The 16,926-nt window shown below is 42.6% G+C and overlaps 1 protein-coding gene across 1 annotated transcript in view; it reads left to right on the top strand.

Moving 5' to 3' along the window:
- Positions 1–598: 598 nt before the first annotated feature.
- abcc8 (ATP-binding cassette, sub-family C (CFTR/MRP), member 8) overlaps positions 599–16,926 on the top strand; it is a 48,136-nt gene continuing 31,808 nt past the window's right edge. Inside the window, exons 1-9 of the mRNA XM_056417156.1 lie at positions 599–836; positions 3,372–3,734; positions 5,748–5,889; positions 7,725–7,846; positions 9,263–9,429; positions 10,663–10,905; positions 13,707–13,895; positions 15,314–15,478; positions 15,581–15,736. Of these exons, the coding sequence (XP_056273131.1) occupies positions 3,587–3,734; positions 5,748–5,889; positions 7,725–7,846; positions 9,263–9,429; positions 10,663–10,905; positions 13,707–13,895; positions 15,314–15,478; positions 15,581–15,736 (1,332 nt within the window). The 5' untranslated portion in view covers positions 599–836; positions 3,372–3,586. The remainder of the gene's footprint in view (positions 837–3,371; positions 3,735–5,747; positions 5,890–7,724; positions 7,847–9,262; positions 9,430–10,662; positions 10,906–13,706; positions 13,896–15,313; positions 15,479–15,580; positions 15,737–16,926) is intronic.

Raw genomic sequence — 16,926 nt, 5'->3', positions numbered from 1 at the left:
AGGTTGAGGGAAGCAATTTTGCTCTCCTTCTCCTTCACTTTCAATATCTGCCCTTTTCTCCATCCATTTTTACTTCAAGCATGGGAAGCCAAGCAGTTTTTTTAATTCAATTTCCACAGGGGGCAATGGTGCACCTTCAATATCAAGCAACTCACTGAGGGAGGGAATCCCAGATATTTAATAAACCCGAACACCATCAGAGAGGCAGACTGCTTTTATATTCGTTCACAGGAGTAAATTCTGGTAAATGTTCAAGTGAGGTCATCTGAAATAAAAAATTCAACAAAACAAAACACAAAAGCCGAGAAAGGCGTCATGTTAGACGTGTGTGTGTGTGTATGTGTGCGTGCGCGCTGCATCGCTATGCAGCAGTCTACTTCACTGTTACGTAAAAGCGCTTCGTGCGACGCGATGACACACGTGACTGCTGCGAGTTTCAGCGTCGCTTCCAGGGCTGTGGTGTGCGTGCGTGCGTGCGTGTGGTTGAGCGCCAACTGTTCCTGCAGCCCGGCCGTTTGACGGTTCATGACTTGAGACCAAAGGTGGCCTTGGGTGGAGGACCTGCCTCCCCCCCTCCCTGCTCCTCCTCTTCCGCCTCCTCGGTACCCGGGTTCAGCACCGTGGACAGCGACCGGCCTCCTCGAGCCGCCGCCTCCGGTCGGACCGTCAAACACAGAGTGGGACCGGGAGACGTCGGACGCACTCTGAATATATGAGATCTGTCAGTTTGGGAGATTATTCTACTTTTTTTCTTCTTTATTTAATTCCAAGCGACGGCTGTGGATGTGACAGCATGGTGTGTTTTGTGAAGCGCAATGCTCCCACGATATAAACCGGTAAGTGCTGGGGTTTGTGCCACCTGGTCTCCCCGGTAGACTCTCACTTGGACCAGGAGGCTGCTTTGTTAGCATGTCGTGCACGTGCACGGCGTAGCAGGGCGTTTGCATTGTGGACATCGTGAAGTATTTCTCAGTTAGACATGGGCTTAAAACACACAGGATAATGTAGAATATCCACTCTGACTTACAGGTTGACATTGCATGCATCATTTTCCAGAAGGGTTGGCTTATTTCGTTGTTTTAGTCATGACAGTTAGTGAAGGAAACCACGTGTCTGTTGTACTGGAATAATATATTTAATGAGTTATTCATTGCTTGAGGCGAAATAGGCAGTGTGAAATACTGGATGTGTGTTTGTGTGTGGCTGGGCTGTTACATTGTGGCAGCCAGATGGTGAACCCTTTCTAAAAGATGAGTCGGAGGACAATACCTACCCCCCCCCTCCCTCCTTGTCTATCTTTCTTCTCATTTAAGTGACCTGCAAGATATCTAGATCAACACATGATTCCTCATTCACCTCTTACCCTCACTTTACTCCCACAGATCATCTCTGTGCTTATCACACACACACACACACCACACACTCAAGCATTTTAATATTTATTCAGCTCTCTGTTTGTATCTGTGGCAGAGATATGATGTCACCACGTAACAATGGCAGGGTTACATTGTGGCTGTTATAATATTTAATGATTTTAGGAATGCCTTCTTCGTTGCTGTCATCCTGCACCTACAAAGCTTCTTTATCTTTTGTTGATGTCTTTGTGAATGGCCGCTGCTCTTCTACTTATTATTCCTATTTCTACACACACTGAAGCTTTAAATCTTCTCGGGGCAATCTACTGATGCAGAGTGCTTATCGCTTATTTAGACTATACCACAAAACTGGAGCTCAGCCAGTTTTCCCAGCTCTAAAATAAAAACCCTAATACAGAGTGCATAATAAAACGGTTAATTTAGTTAAGGCGTCGATGCTGACAATTTATTCCAAAATCTATTCTCATTTAGTTTGTGAAAGCGGTGCTGAAGTGAGGTACATCTGTGCTGTGCCATTTTAAATAACAGTTGTTAGTGAAAATACTCCTCTCCTTCATTTAATTAATCCAAACCCCCTCTGTTTACGGTCAGCTGGTGTGATCATCAGGAGAAGAAGCAGGACGTGGCTGCAGTTGTTATGAACTCTTCATCTTAAACGTATTGACGTTCAATGTATTCTCAGAAGTGAATATTTTCCGTACAACAGCTTCTTAAAAGATAGCACACTGAGTTTTTTAAATTTGTTTTACTCAGTATAAAAATATAAATAAGAAATCTGCACACAGATATGTACGAGCAGGAGGAATCCTGTTCTGTCGGCGGGTTTGCCAACTCCACCGAGAGCAGCTTGCAAAGAAGTTTGGCAGCATTCACACAAACAATCCAGCATTTTAATTTACACGTTAACGTCTTTCAGATTGGCCACTATTGCAGCACTTCTATCAAAACCTTTTAATTCTGTTTCCCTATGAAGCGATCACCACACACAGTCATGCTGCGCTATGCAGGAGGCATACTTAACAGGATGTCGACAGTTATGACAGCACGATGTCTTTCCAGGTCATTTAATGGACAAGTCCGACAGACTTCACATATACTTATGTGTAAACGTGAATGTAAACTGCTCATTACATAGAAGCTTATCCTGCTGCTGTTGTTATGTGAAGGTCACCATGGCTTGGATTATATTAACCATAATTCACTTTAACCAGGGAGACAAGGCACGTGCCTGTCCTCTGTATTCGTGGATTATCGAAATCTGCCCGCATGTGTTTTTTTGCTGATGTCAGCAGCTGCAGCGAGAGCTCGATACCGGCAGGACTGGACGCACATTTGCTTTAAAAAAAAAATGTATGCAGCACATGTGTTCAGTCCCAGTTGTGCCCTTTCTTGTTTAGCACTCTTGAAGATATAATGTGAACTAAAGTCATAAATGAGGTTATGTAATTGCTGAAAACATGGAGTTGGGATTTAGATTAGAGCTCTTGCTCATGCTTCACATGTGCTAGTGTAGAACGCTTATGCTGCTCACTCCCCCCCCCCCCCTCCTCTCTCTCTCTCTATCACTTCATCATTCACTGCTCCCTACCGTCTTTGGCTCTCTAGCTCAGTCCTCCAGCTCGTCTGCACGGTCTTTCTCCCCCTGTTCTCGTCCAAGGTCGACTTTGAGCGTTTGGTTTGCAGAGGGACAAGAATAGCAGGTGCACTGCAGAATGCAACCGCTGCTCCCGCTGTGTGTGTGTGAGTGTCTGTGTGCTTGTGTGTGTTTGTGGGTCTGAATGCATTCCATCGGAGCGGTGCAGCGCCAAGTGAAGCTTCAGTTTGAGAGGATGTCTAGGGAGTGCGGGCAGACGGGATACAGATGTTCCTTCCTCGGCATGGCCGGGGAGGCTGCTTAGTCTGCTGGAAGAGAGAGAGAGAGCTGCTGCACCGGACTGTGACTGCCTCTGACCCTCATCTTCCTCCTTCCTTTTCTCCGTCTGCCTCTGTCATCAGATCTGATATTTGGGAGCTGCATTCGAGAGGGAGCAGGAAGGAGGTCACTTTGGGAATTGTCTGCTGAAGAAGCCATCAGAGTTCCCTTTGAAAGGACATCATGCTCTGAGAGGCTCGATTTAAATTTTCTGTCTCTCCGCTGTTTCTGGTCCTCGCCTCCTCCTCTTCTTCCTCGTCTTCTTCTGGTGGGTTCCCAGCAGAGTCCCGGTGCCACCATGTCCTTGGCTTTCTGTGGGAACGAGAATCACTCGATGGCCTACAACGTGGACAGCGGGGTTCTGAATAACGGCTGTTTCCTTGACGCGCTCAATGTGGTGCCACATGTCTTCCTCCTCTTCATCACCTTCCCCATCCTCTTCATCGGTGAGTGTCACTGGGAGGGGAGACCCTTCACACCCTTCAGAGTTTCTTCACACACACACACACACACAGACCGCAAACTTAAAGATTAATGGGCTGCTCGGTTTTTGCTATATTCCCATTTTTTACTTTAATATGTGATTAGCAAACTATTACTTGTTTATTTTTGTATAAAGTCCACAAAACACAATTTCATCCACTTTAATTCCCTGAGTTAAAACGCCCTCTCTGGGTGTTGGCTGTTAAATAAGTCTCTCTATAGAACAAGGTGAGGACATATATCTTGAGCTGCAAGCCAATGTGACAATGGCCGAGGCAAGCAGATGCCATAGTGCTGGTATTAGGTTTCACCTCCATTGCTCCTGACCGTCTCATTAGTGTCTTCATCGGTGTGAAACCGCTCCTGTCGGTGACACAGTCAAATGCTCCGGCTTCATCGTCCGCCCTCTGCTTCCAGCGTGTGTGAACCTTAGTTATTTTAAAATACATATTGACACTTCATACATCTGCTTTGGCTCTGCGTTCCTGTTGTCCGGATTATATTGAACACAGAGACATTCTCTTCCTCGGTGACACATTGCACTCCCAGCTCTTTCCATTGTGTCTGTGCTGCATGCATTCATGCTTACATGCATTACCACATACACCAATTATTGTTATGTTTTTGTAGTCCTATCCTCCGATACTTCATCTGTCCGTCTGTTGGTCGGTCTGTCCATTAGATGGATTGCCATGAAGTTTTATCTACAAATGTTCATGTTCTCATCAGCGTGACTTGTAACCGCTTTGGTGATTCCTTTACTTTTAATCCTGTCATCAAGTCAACATTTCAACTTGTCTGCTACTTTGGTTTATGACGAAATATCTTCTAAACTTATGACTTTCCCATCATAAAATTGAACATGTTAGCACTCTTACACACTATACACTAAGATGGAAAAAATGTAAACTCTTACGAACCATCAGCATGGTAGCATTGTCTCACAAAGGCTCGAGCATGGCTGTAAACGATTCGTCTTTATTTTGTCTTGAGAAGTTGAGACGCTTCCAAAAATTCTGAGGTTTCCATCGTAAATGTTTTGTTTCTCATTTAAAAAAAAATGTCCTTCCTTAAAAGGCAAAAATACAAAACAGCACCAACATAAATATGCTAATTAGCAGACCAGAAGTGGAGCGGCAAACACCCTCACTAATACGCCTGTGAGTCCCCAGGAGAAGCTGCTTTAAACCGGGAGCTGCAGTGATTCCTCGCTCCGCTCTGCCACCTTGAGCCATGCCGCTATCACTAATGACTTTGTCACCAGAGAAACACCTCAGGGTTGTCCACTTTTATAAAGTGTATTCTGCACTGTTCATGAGTTATAGTCACATCATAGTTGCCATCGTGTGGGAATGCTGTGGATACATGCACCCCGACACCTTTATAAGACCGGCAGTGAGAGAGGAGGATTATTATCCCTCAGTTAGGGCTGCAAATGATTTAATTTAATTAATTAAGTAAATTAATGTGTTAATAGTTTTTTTTCAAATAGTCGATTGATTATTCAGCCTATGAAGTTTTAGAAAATGGTAAAACAATGATGTCATTTGAATGCAGTGTGTGTATATTTGTGATTGCTTGTGCCAACGCTTCTCATCATGACACACTGTCAGCTGAGGTGCCAACAACAGAGGAGTCACTTACATAATCTGGTCAGCAGTGTTGTATGACAGCAGTGAATCACGTTACTGACATCAATTACACAATAAAACACAATATGAGCTCAAATAATGGACTTAAGGCCAGCAGCCATCTGGCCACACTAACTGGCTGATGTGCCAAGCATCGAACGATGTACTGAAAGTGATGAAAATACAACTTTCCTGAACTCGTAAAACTTAACTTGAAGGCTGTCATTCCCCCAGCAGACCTTTCCTTTAAGTTTACTTTTCATTCATCTTTGCTGTTAGTGTGAGAGCATTTTGTCCGGCTGTGTATTGAAAGTGACACACTTCATTTCCTGTCCCGTCTTTGAGGTTGGGGCAGCCAGAGTTCAAATGTCCACATCCACCACAGCACCTGGCTTCACTTTCCTGGTCACAACCTGCGCTGGCTCCTCACCTTTGTCCTGCTCTTCATCCTCGTCTGTGAGATTGCAGAGGGCATTGTCTCCGATGGGTATGTTTGAATAATTCATCTAAATAACTAATCTAACCTATAAGTGATGTCTTTTCATGAACTACTGACACTGAGGATGTGACTATTAGGTTTTAGCAATAACCATTCCAATTATTATTATTATTTACACATTTACTCATCCTTAAAGGTTTTGTGTAAAACATTTTACAATTACTAGCTTTGAGAGAGTTGCTTATTTATGCTAAACAGAGTATTGGTGGTTTAGCAAGTAGTCCTTGAATGAAGAACAGATGACTTAGCTGAATTTAACACTTAATTATTTATCAATTTCATCATCATGTAACAAATAATATCATAATAACTCCCATCATACAATACTAACCAGCCTCTCACTTTCCCTTTTAGATTAACTACATTTCAGACAGGACTAACAGCTCCCCATCTCACTCATTAGCATGCAGCAACTATCCACACTGCTAAAGTTTAGTATTTTTACGTAAAGTAGTGAAAGTAAGATCACAAGCTAACGAAACACAGACTGAAAAAGCAAAGCTCGCTTTCTGAAACGTTAGCATGCTGAATCAGCGGACATCTGAAAACAAGCTGTTTTTGTGATGTAGTGCAGGGTTATAATATTATAATATTCATAAACTCAATGGATATCTGCTGCTGTATTGGGATTTTTTAGCACCTCCTTTTTTATTTTTTAATCCTAAAACTAAAAGATGATAATCTAGTCCAGGGGTTCCCAAACTTTTTAGATCACGCACCCCCTTCTACATCCCGACCGGGTTCACGCACCCCCAATCCCCCACACCTTAAAAAAAACCGCAACAGAATGCAAGAGTTGTTGACAGGGGGGGGGGGGGGGTGCGAGTGCCTTTTTTTCTTTGCTCCGTCCCGATGCGCGCAGACCGGCGTCGGAGCTCTGCGGCGACCACGATCGACGGATTGAGCACCCCTGCATTCAAACATTAAATAGCCGAGAGTTTTTTTCAGCGTGAGAAATACGATGTGTGGCGGGAGTGCGGGAGTTAAGACCGAAATGACACTTGAGAGCCCTGAGAATGTTTCATATTAATTATTACACCATTAGACCACCATTACATTTTTCCTCTCGCGCACCCCCTAGAGGCAGCTCGCGACCACACTTTGGGAATCCCTGATCTAGTCCATTCAACAACTTGCTAGCTGCTGCCTGTCGCTGTTTGATTCATCGCTTGCTCACAAATTAATAACTTTTTCTCGCAGGATGCGAAAAAACCCATTTCAGAACCAGCATCACAGGTTAAAAAGAAGATTTAAATAGGTGAGTTTTATGGCTGCTAAAATCAGTGGCTAGCATAAATGCTAATTTAGGCTAGTCAGCACTGAGCCTTTTCAACCACACAACATATAGACATTAAATAATGTGCTCCAATCAAAAAGTTCTGTCTTTATTTCCAATAACTTTTGTCCTTCTCTACCTTCAAAGTCAGCAACAGTTCATACAGTTTTTTTTACACAAGCAGACATGCTTAAGAAGAACCCATCTCCGGCCTTCCTCTGTTTAAACCCCCCATCTCCCTGTTATCTATTATTATCTTTTTTCCTCTGTCTGGGTCACATTAATCCTTTTTAAATTCAATTCATTCAGTTTATTTTATAGAGCCTAATATCACAAATTACGAATATGCCTCAGAGGGCTTTTTTTCCTGCCCACAGGCAACAGTGCCCAGTAAACACTCAGGATTGCTCCAGGTTACTACAGTGATTGTAATGACTTTGAAGTGACTGGAGGAGGTCTGCTCAACGCTGGTCTGCTTTCCCATTAGTGGGAATAATTGTGTCCCTGCTGTAAGCTTTTTCCTCTTCTATCTGATTTTCATTTGTAGGTTCAGCGAATCCCCCCATCTTCACTTATACATGCCTGCAGGTCTGGCCTTCATGGCTGGTATCACCTCGATTGTCTACTATCATAACATCGAGACCTCCAACTTCCCCAAACTACTATTAGGTACAGTATTCTTAAATTGAGCCACCCTTTGTTTCCTTTCTCATCTACCTGCAGAGGAAAGGTTTACTGAAGATAGTCAAGAGGTTTTTTCGCGTCATAATTGGATACAGTCTTTTGAAAACATTGCTGAATATCACTTGTAAAGCCTGGATAAATGAAAGCACTAGTTCTATACCGAATGTTCTCCTTGCATTCAAAACTTCTCCTGTGATTTTCAAAAGAAGCTTTGAAGGCCCTTCATCACGTCTATGGTGACATGACCTTTGAAAAAGTTGTTATTGTGGTGATGTAAGTGTGAATTATGGTTAGATTTATACTTCACCAGCTCTTTAATACAGGTGTGTGCCTCCCTTTGTGTGCAGCAAGTGGGAGAGCAAATAGGGAAAATGTTAATGAAATGCCACGAATACGGATTGAGGCAGAACATATCGTTTGAAACAATCCTGCTCAGCAACCACAATAATGTATTTCTGCAAATAGTAACAAACTATTTGTGCATCAGAATCTTTAATTGCAACTGTGGATACAAACATAACGAAAAGACATGCAACAAAAACTGTGCAGCATTTGAATGTTAATTAAGTTTTGAACTGTATGAATACAAATAGTGTATAAAAAACGGACCCCTTTTATGTGGTTTACCTCTTAGGGTCAGAACATCAGCAGATTCAAACTGTATGACCTCTTCATGATGATATGATGAGTCAGTGCAACCATTTGCTGATCAATGGGTTATTACAAATTAACTTTATTTCATGTCAATATTGCCCTTCAGTCCATTAGTTTTGGTCCCTCTGTGTGCTTCTCTTCGACTGTTCTCATGCATCATTAACTCATCTGTGTTCATCTTTTATTGCCTGACTAGCTACTCTCATACAGTCGATCAGTCGCCTTCGACTTTTAAATCTCTAAATCCCGGTCAATCTCAAGAGGCAAGTGGTGGCGCAGTGCTGGTTTCATCTTTGCATGAACAGAAATCAATCTCCCATATCAAGACTCTACCATTGACCCGCAAGTTAACACTATGGTCACTATTCTTATCTTCTATCAGTATTTACACAATTGTTCTCTCAATGTTTGCCCTAACACAAATCTTGAACTGATATGGGACTAAGATCTTCATGGAGTAAAGACAATGGACTAACCTGCTATTTAGTCATTGACCTTGCATCTGTTAGACACACATTGGTGATGTGTTACTGCCATTTCACAGGAGGAGGAAAGAAAGAAGTAAACTATATATATATATATATATATATATATATATATATATAGTTTCAGACAAACTGACAACGTATTGACTGACAAGCTGCAGCTCTAATAAAACCTGTCTGCATGTCTGCAGTCGGATTATTTATCTTTTGGGCTCAGCCAGTGATTTGCTGTGTTATTCTGATCCGCCCTAAATCTCCTCAGCCCTGCTGATCTACTGGGTGCTAGCCTTTACCATGAAGACTATCAAGTTTGCCAAGTACACTGAGCATGGCATCGGCACCAGGCAGCTACGCTACTGCATCACCGGACTGCTGGTGCTGCTGTATGGACTCCTCCTGGCGGTGGAGATCAATGTGATCCTGGGGAGGGTGAGTCTGTGTGTGTGTGTGTGTGTGTGTCTTGTATGTGAAGTTGTATTGAGCCAGCTGATGGTGGCCCGCTTTAAACTCCAATCACTTTCCCTTTTAGTTGGGAATCCAAATGGCTCCAGTGGTCAGTGATGAGTAACCCCTGTTTGGGATCACAATAGTTTGGATGCTGCATGTTTGTTTTTTAAAACCTAAACTTCATGTTGGTGCCAGATGAATGGTCAGTCAGTGGATCACTAATTCATGTGGCTTCATCCTGTGGGGGCCATGCACGTCTGCACAAAATGTCACTCTAGTGATAATCCATCCAGTAATTGTTAAGATATTTCAGTTTGAATCAAAGTGGTGAACCGACTGGCCGACCGACAGCTGGACATTCACATTCCTAAAGCGGTTTTTGAGGAATAAAAGACCAAACCTCTCATGAAAAATGCAGCAAAAACCTAGAATCATAAAAGCAAGGACAAATGAAAAAATAAATCAAGATTAAAGTTCAAGGTCAGAACTTTTCAGCTTTATTAAACCGCCGAAAAGACCCGCTCCCTCTGACTAATACTGCACTAAGTCTGTTAAAGTCATCAGTATGTTTGAAATATGCTCTTTTATAAGAATTACATTGTTGAAACAGTCAAAAACATGATTTGCTTTCTAGATTAGTAATTGATGTTCAGTTATAATATTTTCAATAATCCTCTCTAAAGTCTGATTGGCTTCAATCACCAACAAACGCTAATCCTTACGATTATAATATGTAATAGAAGACATACAAGACAGAATATAAAGAAACCTGCATTATAATAAAATAACATAATTTGTGCTTGTTTATAAACAGTAACTCGTGTTTAGACGTAGTCTGTATTTCATCTGCCAGTCACTAACCTAGTTTCCATGACGATTAAACATACTCGTTGACTCTGTTTCCCTTTCTTCATATTACATTGTGAGGCTGAATTTCTCTGCACCACTTGTATTAGGTTCTATTTTTTTAATGCACTTCAATCAAATGGTTATGAAAGTCGAAGAGATTTAATGTTAAGCCCAGCCAAGATTTGTCCATTGCCATAGTGACGTCAGACACCCTGTAATTAATACACAAAGGAGACAATTGATCCCCTCGGCAGCTACAGTAAACCCCACTGATCTAATCAATGTCTAATTGGCAGTTGCATGTTTTTATAATCACCTTTATAGTCCATTAATAAATCAAATTTGTCTTTCTTCCTTCCATAACAGCGCTACATGTGTTTCGCCGACCCCATGGAGGTCAAGCCCCCCGAGGACCTCCAGGACCTGGGCGTTCGTTTCCTGCAGCCCTTCGTCAACCTTTTGTCCAAAGCCACCTACTGGTGGATGAACACCTTCATTACCGCCGCTCACAGGCGACCCATCGACCTCAAGGTCATCGGCAAACTGCCCATCGCCATGAGAGCCCTCACCAACTACATAAAGCTACGCAAGGCCTTCGAAGACCAGAAGGTGAGTGCGCCCACTGAACGGTTTCCTGGTTTTCTTCTTCACTTCTTTGTGGGGTTGCCGCCTGGTGCTGGAATAAACTCAGCCCACAGACCGTTACATAAATAAATGTTACTTGAGTTAATGCTGTGTCATTTTCTACCCTGTGCATTTCCAAAGAAATCAGACAGACGCTCTTTTCTTCTGAAATAGTTACCAAAATTAGACATTTTCCGCAGATCTTTGTGGGAGATGTGTTTGATTTTTAGATCTGAGGTCTTGAAACTGACGTGGTGGAAATCAAAAGCATCACTTCTTGCGTCATTGGAGCTGAGTAAATAATCCCGGATGTATTGAGCACCCGTGCAGATGGCAAGTGAAAGTAACAGAAGAAGATATGTTGGACAGGAAATGTCCTAATCTTGGTCCCCCATGACTTCTAGCTTTTGTCAGAAGTGAAATGTTGAACAGTTTTTGACACAAAGAAACGTCTGTATGTGAAGGCTTCCATCGTATTTTAAGCAAACATTATCGGGCAAATAAGATCACAAAATAGGAGAAAACTGCTATCGCTTCTGAATGTGGGGATTCATCAAGGAATCAACTTTGATCTTCCACACAAATCAGGATATTTATGTTAGAGTGCAGCTTGTTGGGCTCTTTATGGCCCCACCTTGCTTCCCTTTGAGCCCATTTGTTAGTTTAACAAATAATAAATCTTATGTTTGTTATGTTGAATGGCTGTTTGTTGGTCAGAAAAAAACTATGCAGCTGTTTTTATGAAAGATGGTGATCTCTGTCCTGTGACGACTCATCCCTGGCCAACTGGGACCATCGAACTGAATCCAGACGTCACAGAAGGGATTAGTGAATAGTGTAAACACTGAAATGTCACACTGCCTATAAACATGCACAACAGGCTCAAGCTTATTCTTTCTATCTCGGTCGTGTTATTTGTAAAGTCCTATTTCCACAATATATAATGGAACGTGGTTCCTCCGCTCTACACCGTCAGCGCCACTTTTGTGAAACATCTTTGTTGGTGTTGTGTCAGAAGTGTCGACGTAGTTCCCTTTTTTTTACGTCTGCTGTTTATGGTGGCGTTCTGTCTTACGTTGTACTGTGAAGGGTTTCTAATGTTTTTGTCCTCCATGTATGTCGCGGAGGTGAACAGAATTAGACACCGTGACATAGTAAGTCAGTATTTCTGCCTTAAAAGGTTTAGACCTGCTGGCCGGCTCGGGGCTTTTCGGTGTGACGGTTTTTTATCTTCTCCGGGCATCTTTGTGGTTTTCTTATTGCAGTCATAAGACATATTTAGTGAACTGTAACGTGTGATAGACTCTCTTGTCTTCAGAGTATCTTTGGCTCTCAGCCATTGCATCCTGGAATACTTGTGCACCCTATAACCTTAAGCTGGTATAGGAAGTGGGGAGGTTGATGGCGACAACAAGGATTTGCTGGTTTAATGAAATGGAACAAAATCTCTTTGTGACATTGGACCTTGTAACACCGATTTATAAAAGATGAGTGTTTTTTCAAAATGTAATACTTCGCATTTTGAAAATCAAATGGCACTTTCTCCTAATAATTAAAATATTGACTTTTACATATACTTTCTTAGTCTTTCCTCTCCGTCTCCCTTTCTGACCGAGTGTGAGCGGTCAGAGGTGAGGGGCCTCCTGTACAGGTCATTGTTTTCCAGCGTTTAGAAGGTCACAGAGATTCGTGACACACGCTGCATAGATGTGTCCGATGTGAATGCAACCCCCTTTCCTTCCGGTAGAAGCAAGGGATGAGAGCGATTGAGAGATCCCAGTGGAGAGGTGGGGGGTGGGGCACTGAGAGGAGAACCCAGAGGCGGTGTATCGTTACCATTCTACTGTGAACAAGGCGACATCTCGACCCCTGTGGGGGTGAAAGCACTGCGCTTCATGGGAAGCTAGAATGACTGTGCATGTGTGAGAAGAAACTTCCTGCTTCCCTCTCGATGGAACCCAAGGTAGAAAGAAAGGAAGTGTGTCTGTATTTGTGTGTGTTCATGTGTTTATTTGTGTGTGATGCCCACATTGACAGAGGTTCTGTGTGAAGGCCAACACAAACTCATATGGAAAGATAGAGACGCATGTTCCCAGAGTTCTGTGAATGAACGAGTGGAGCTCACAGAGATGTGCACAAACACAAACAACTGTTCCGGGAGTGCTTACAGCAGCAGATGTTTTCCGCTGATCATTATTTACAAACTAAACCTCTTGTTGGCAAGTTAATATATTTTGAACTTTTTAAATAAAGGTCAGTAGCTCTTCCAGTCTGCCTCAAAGGGATTTTGAATGATTTATAATAATAATAATAATCATTTATTTTTATTTATAATCTCCTTTTTTCCTTTAAAACCATCTGCCTGTTTTCACTTGCTGTTTAATTCTCGTCCTCTGCATCTGTTTTCTAGCATCATTAGTTTAAGGGCAGTCAAACATGATTGGCTGAGCTCCTCATTAATCATCACATCCCATAATGAGCGGCACCGCGCAGGATGTGAGCCCCGATCTTCAAACCAGTTTAAGCCTAGCTTCAACCGCAGTCTTCGTCATTACACTAATGAAACAACTTCTAATAGATGAGGATGATTGAAATTTGTATATTATATTTTGATAATCTGAATCCTTTAAAGTAATATAGACAAAATTATTTTTTAGTTACTGCCGATAAGCTGTAATCAGCTGATGACATTCTCTTGAGTGCCATTAATTTCCCCACGTCATATTTAATCAGCATGCTGATGTATTTCCTACTGCGTGACCCCCTTTCTTTTTATCTTCCCACAGAGGCCTCAGAACTCAACTCCCCAAGGCCCAAAGTGGATCTGGCAGGCCTTGAGGAAAGCATTCGGCAGACCTCTCATCCTCAGCATCACATTCCGCTTCCTGGCCGACTTGTTGGGCTTCGCCGGCCCTCTCTGCATCTCTGGCATCGTCCACCACATCAGCAAAGACAACCGCACCAATCAGCCGCAGGTGAGGAGTCAACCACACCGCCACGCACTCGGACACTGGAACAGGTTCTCGGCTGTCCCCTATAGGTTTCTCTCCCCCCCCCGAGCGCCAAAGGACGAGCACACTGAGGTTATAGTTGGTCTTTTGTATTGGCTGCAGATTGTGGCTCTGCTCTCCCTCCCTATGCCACCTCATAGAGGGTAGACACTCATCAGCTCATCCCCTGCAGCTGAGGCCAATTAGGCTTATTGCCGGCACCTGTTCCCTGAGCCCCTCCCCCACACACCTCCACAGTTGATCCTAACTACACCCAGCCACCACAGACACATTATTTGATGGCGTCAGTTTTTGTTTGTTGGAAAATGCAGCAACCCTTTGTTTCACTCTCTGGTTAAGTTTCACTGAAATGTGGCAGTCAGACTTAATATTGCTTTTTTTGCCAAAACAAACTGGTTTCACCTGCTTGTCAAATGTTTTCCCTTGAACTTATATTAACAACTTATTGTTATCTCACATATTTTTTATATAACATAACTTCGTTAATAAATAAGCAGTAAGGTTTGGTGAACAGTCCTTAGTTATAATATATATAGAGCTTCAGACACGTCACATGGCTTCCTTCTACCTCTCAAAGCTCTGCGTAAAATTTTGATGATGCCCTCTCTCCCACCTGACCTGGTGCTGTTTTAATTTCATTCTCATCAGATATTAATGAGATCTATTGCTGGCGGAACTGTCTTGGTTTCTTAGATTCCTATCAGGCATCCGTCTGTCTGACTATATGTTTGAAATTCACATCCAAGACAGGCCAGTGCAATATCAAACATTAATTGGAAATGGAAGACTTGCCCAGCAGTGAAAGTAAATCCTCATTGTGTTTGAGAAAAGGCTGAAAATAGGCATGTTATGGAAATAGAGCCAATGACTGTAGCAGGATAGCGTTCATGGGACTAGATCAGAGATGTGTAATTGGCAGTGGGAAGGGAATAAGACAGATACATTCCAAGAATGATTGGATAAAGAGTGGAGCCATATTTCTGATAAATAATAATCCACCCCAGTGAATGCCCTTTACCTGATGCAGCATAAATGTATCTTTGAGGGAGAGGCCTCTTGTAGCTGAGCCGTACTCTTATGTGCTGTCCACCTCAAACTGCACATACTGTATACACTCTGACGGCTCCTTTTCATTTCAGTTTGATGGAGTTTCACATGCAACGTTGTAGCCTGCTGCTAAATCAATATGTATATAGCGATGGTAACCCTCGACTTTTGAAGTGATTAGCAGGAACGATACAAGTTGAAAGTCCTCACCGACCGAGTGTAATCCAATCCTGTCGAGCTCAGCTTGTGTGTTTGACCTTGCCGATGCCCCAGCCTGTCTACCAATTATAAACCGGTCGATACTTTTACCTCTCCTTACCTGTCCCTGTTTCCAGATGAGGTTGCTGGGAATCTATTTCATTTCCTCCAAGGAGTTTTTAGAGAATGCATATGTGCTGGCTGTGCTGCTCTTCTTCGCCTTGCTCCTGCAGAGGACCTTTCTGCAGGCCTCCTACTATGTGGCCATTGAAACAGGCATCAACCTGCGCGGGGCCATACAGGTACAGAAAATATTGCACGTGACTTATTAACTGCCAAAACAGGTTTTTACGGTTCTCCTGTTTGTCCTCATGGATGTGAATGTGGTTTTCTTTCCCCCCCAGACAAAAATCTACAACAAGATCATGCGCCTGTGCACCTCCAACATGTCCATGGGCGAGTTAACGGTTGCTCAGATCTGTAACCTGGTTGCCATAGATACCAACCAGCTCATGTGGTTCTTCTTCCTCTGTCCTAACCTGTGGGCAATGCCAGTACAGGTAGGACACGTGTTTTTACTCTATTAAGTAATGACTTCTATAGTATTCATGTGTTATCTCTGTAAGGCCTCAATGTGTGTGGTCTCGTGTCAGCTACATTCGTAAGATCCATGGCAGAGCCACAAACCCTTAACACAAGTTCTACAATGCGTCATTTAAAAAAGGAAAAAGTAATCCTTAGTTATAATATATTAAGAGCTTCAGAACTCAAACACAGCTTCAGCAAACATGACAGACACGTCAGGCTTCCTTCCACCTCTCAACGGACTCTGTTACATTTTCATGATGCCCTCTTTTTAAAAAGAAATGCCCTGATTAAAAATAAAAAAATGCCATTCAGGTGCGTGTCCGTTATTGCACTATTGTAATTGTGTTAACCTTTGTGTTTGCTACGTCACAACTTTAGGTGTGAACGTAGCATAAGAATACAGTTTTTTGGTTTCATGCCTTCCGTGGTCTTTTCTCATCAGGCTCATGGAATGTAGGGCAAAGCTCACTTTACGGTCATGTGGAAAATATCTGATCGTATACAGAGAGGAGCGTCAGGTGTTATAGCTCCTTTGAGAGTTAGAAAAGTTGCAGTCAATTTCAAGCCTGTGACCGACATGCTTGGTAATGCTGTCCCATAAATGGATTGTATAAGTCATAACTCAGTACTGTCTAATCAATGTGGTTATTAAGTCCTCAGGAGAAAATAGAATCCAAACAACATGATACATCATACACATAATTGGTTTCTGTTTTATTCCAGATATGTTCTTGTCACATTTATCTGCTGTTTCCTTCCTCCCTCTGGCCTCTTTCATTTAATACAAATGGAAGAACTCGTCGCCACATTTTAACGCACCTGCTGCTGCCACGTGTTCATGTATTAACACTCCATGTCAGGGGAAGTGCAGGGAAATTAAAGCTCTGGGAAACCAAAAATAGCTGTCATTATTCAGAAGTACGATAATCAGAACCGTGGCAAAGACGACTGAGAATATCTGAGGATTTTAAATACTAATTATATTAACACTCCCAAAAAGTCAGTGTCCAGTAGTTCTTTAGTCACTGAGGGAAAGTTATGAAGTGGTCTGTCCAATTAGAGGGAATGATAATACTGTGAGTTACCTTATGTAAAGCTTTTTACATCTCACCCTTATATCCGGTGGTATTCATGTGAGAAGCTGACTGTGGGGGATGGAGGC

The sequence above is a fragment of the Pseudoliparis swirei genome, chromosome 6 (assembly GCF_029220125.1).
Source record: "Pseudoliparis swirei isolate HS2019 ecotype Mariana Trench chromosome 6, NWPU_hadal_v1, whole genome shotgun sequence".
In the NCBI taxonomy this organism is placed as follows: Eukaryota; Metazoa; Chordata; class Actinopteri; order Perciformes; family Liparidae; genus Pseudoliparis; species Pseudoliparis swirei.
Note: the sequence above shows the minus strand (reverse complement) of the source record. Positions and strands in the feature narration are given on the sequence as shown.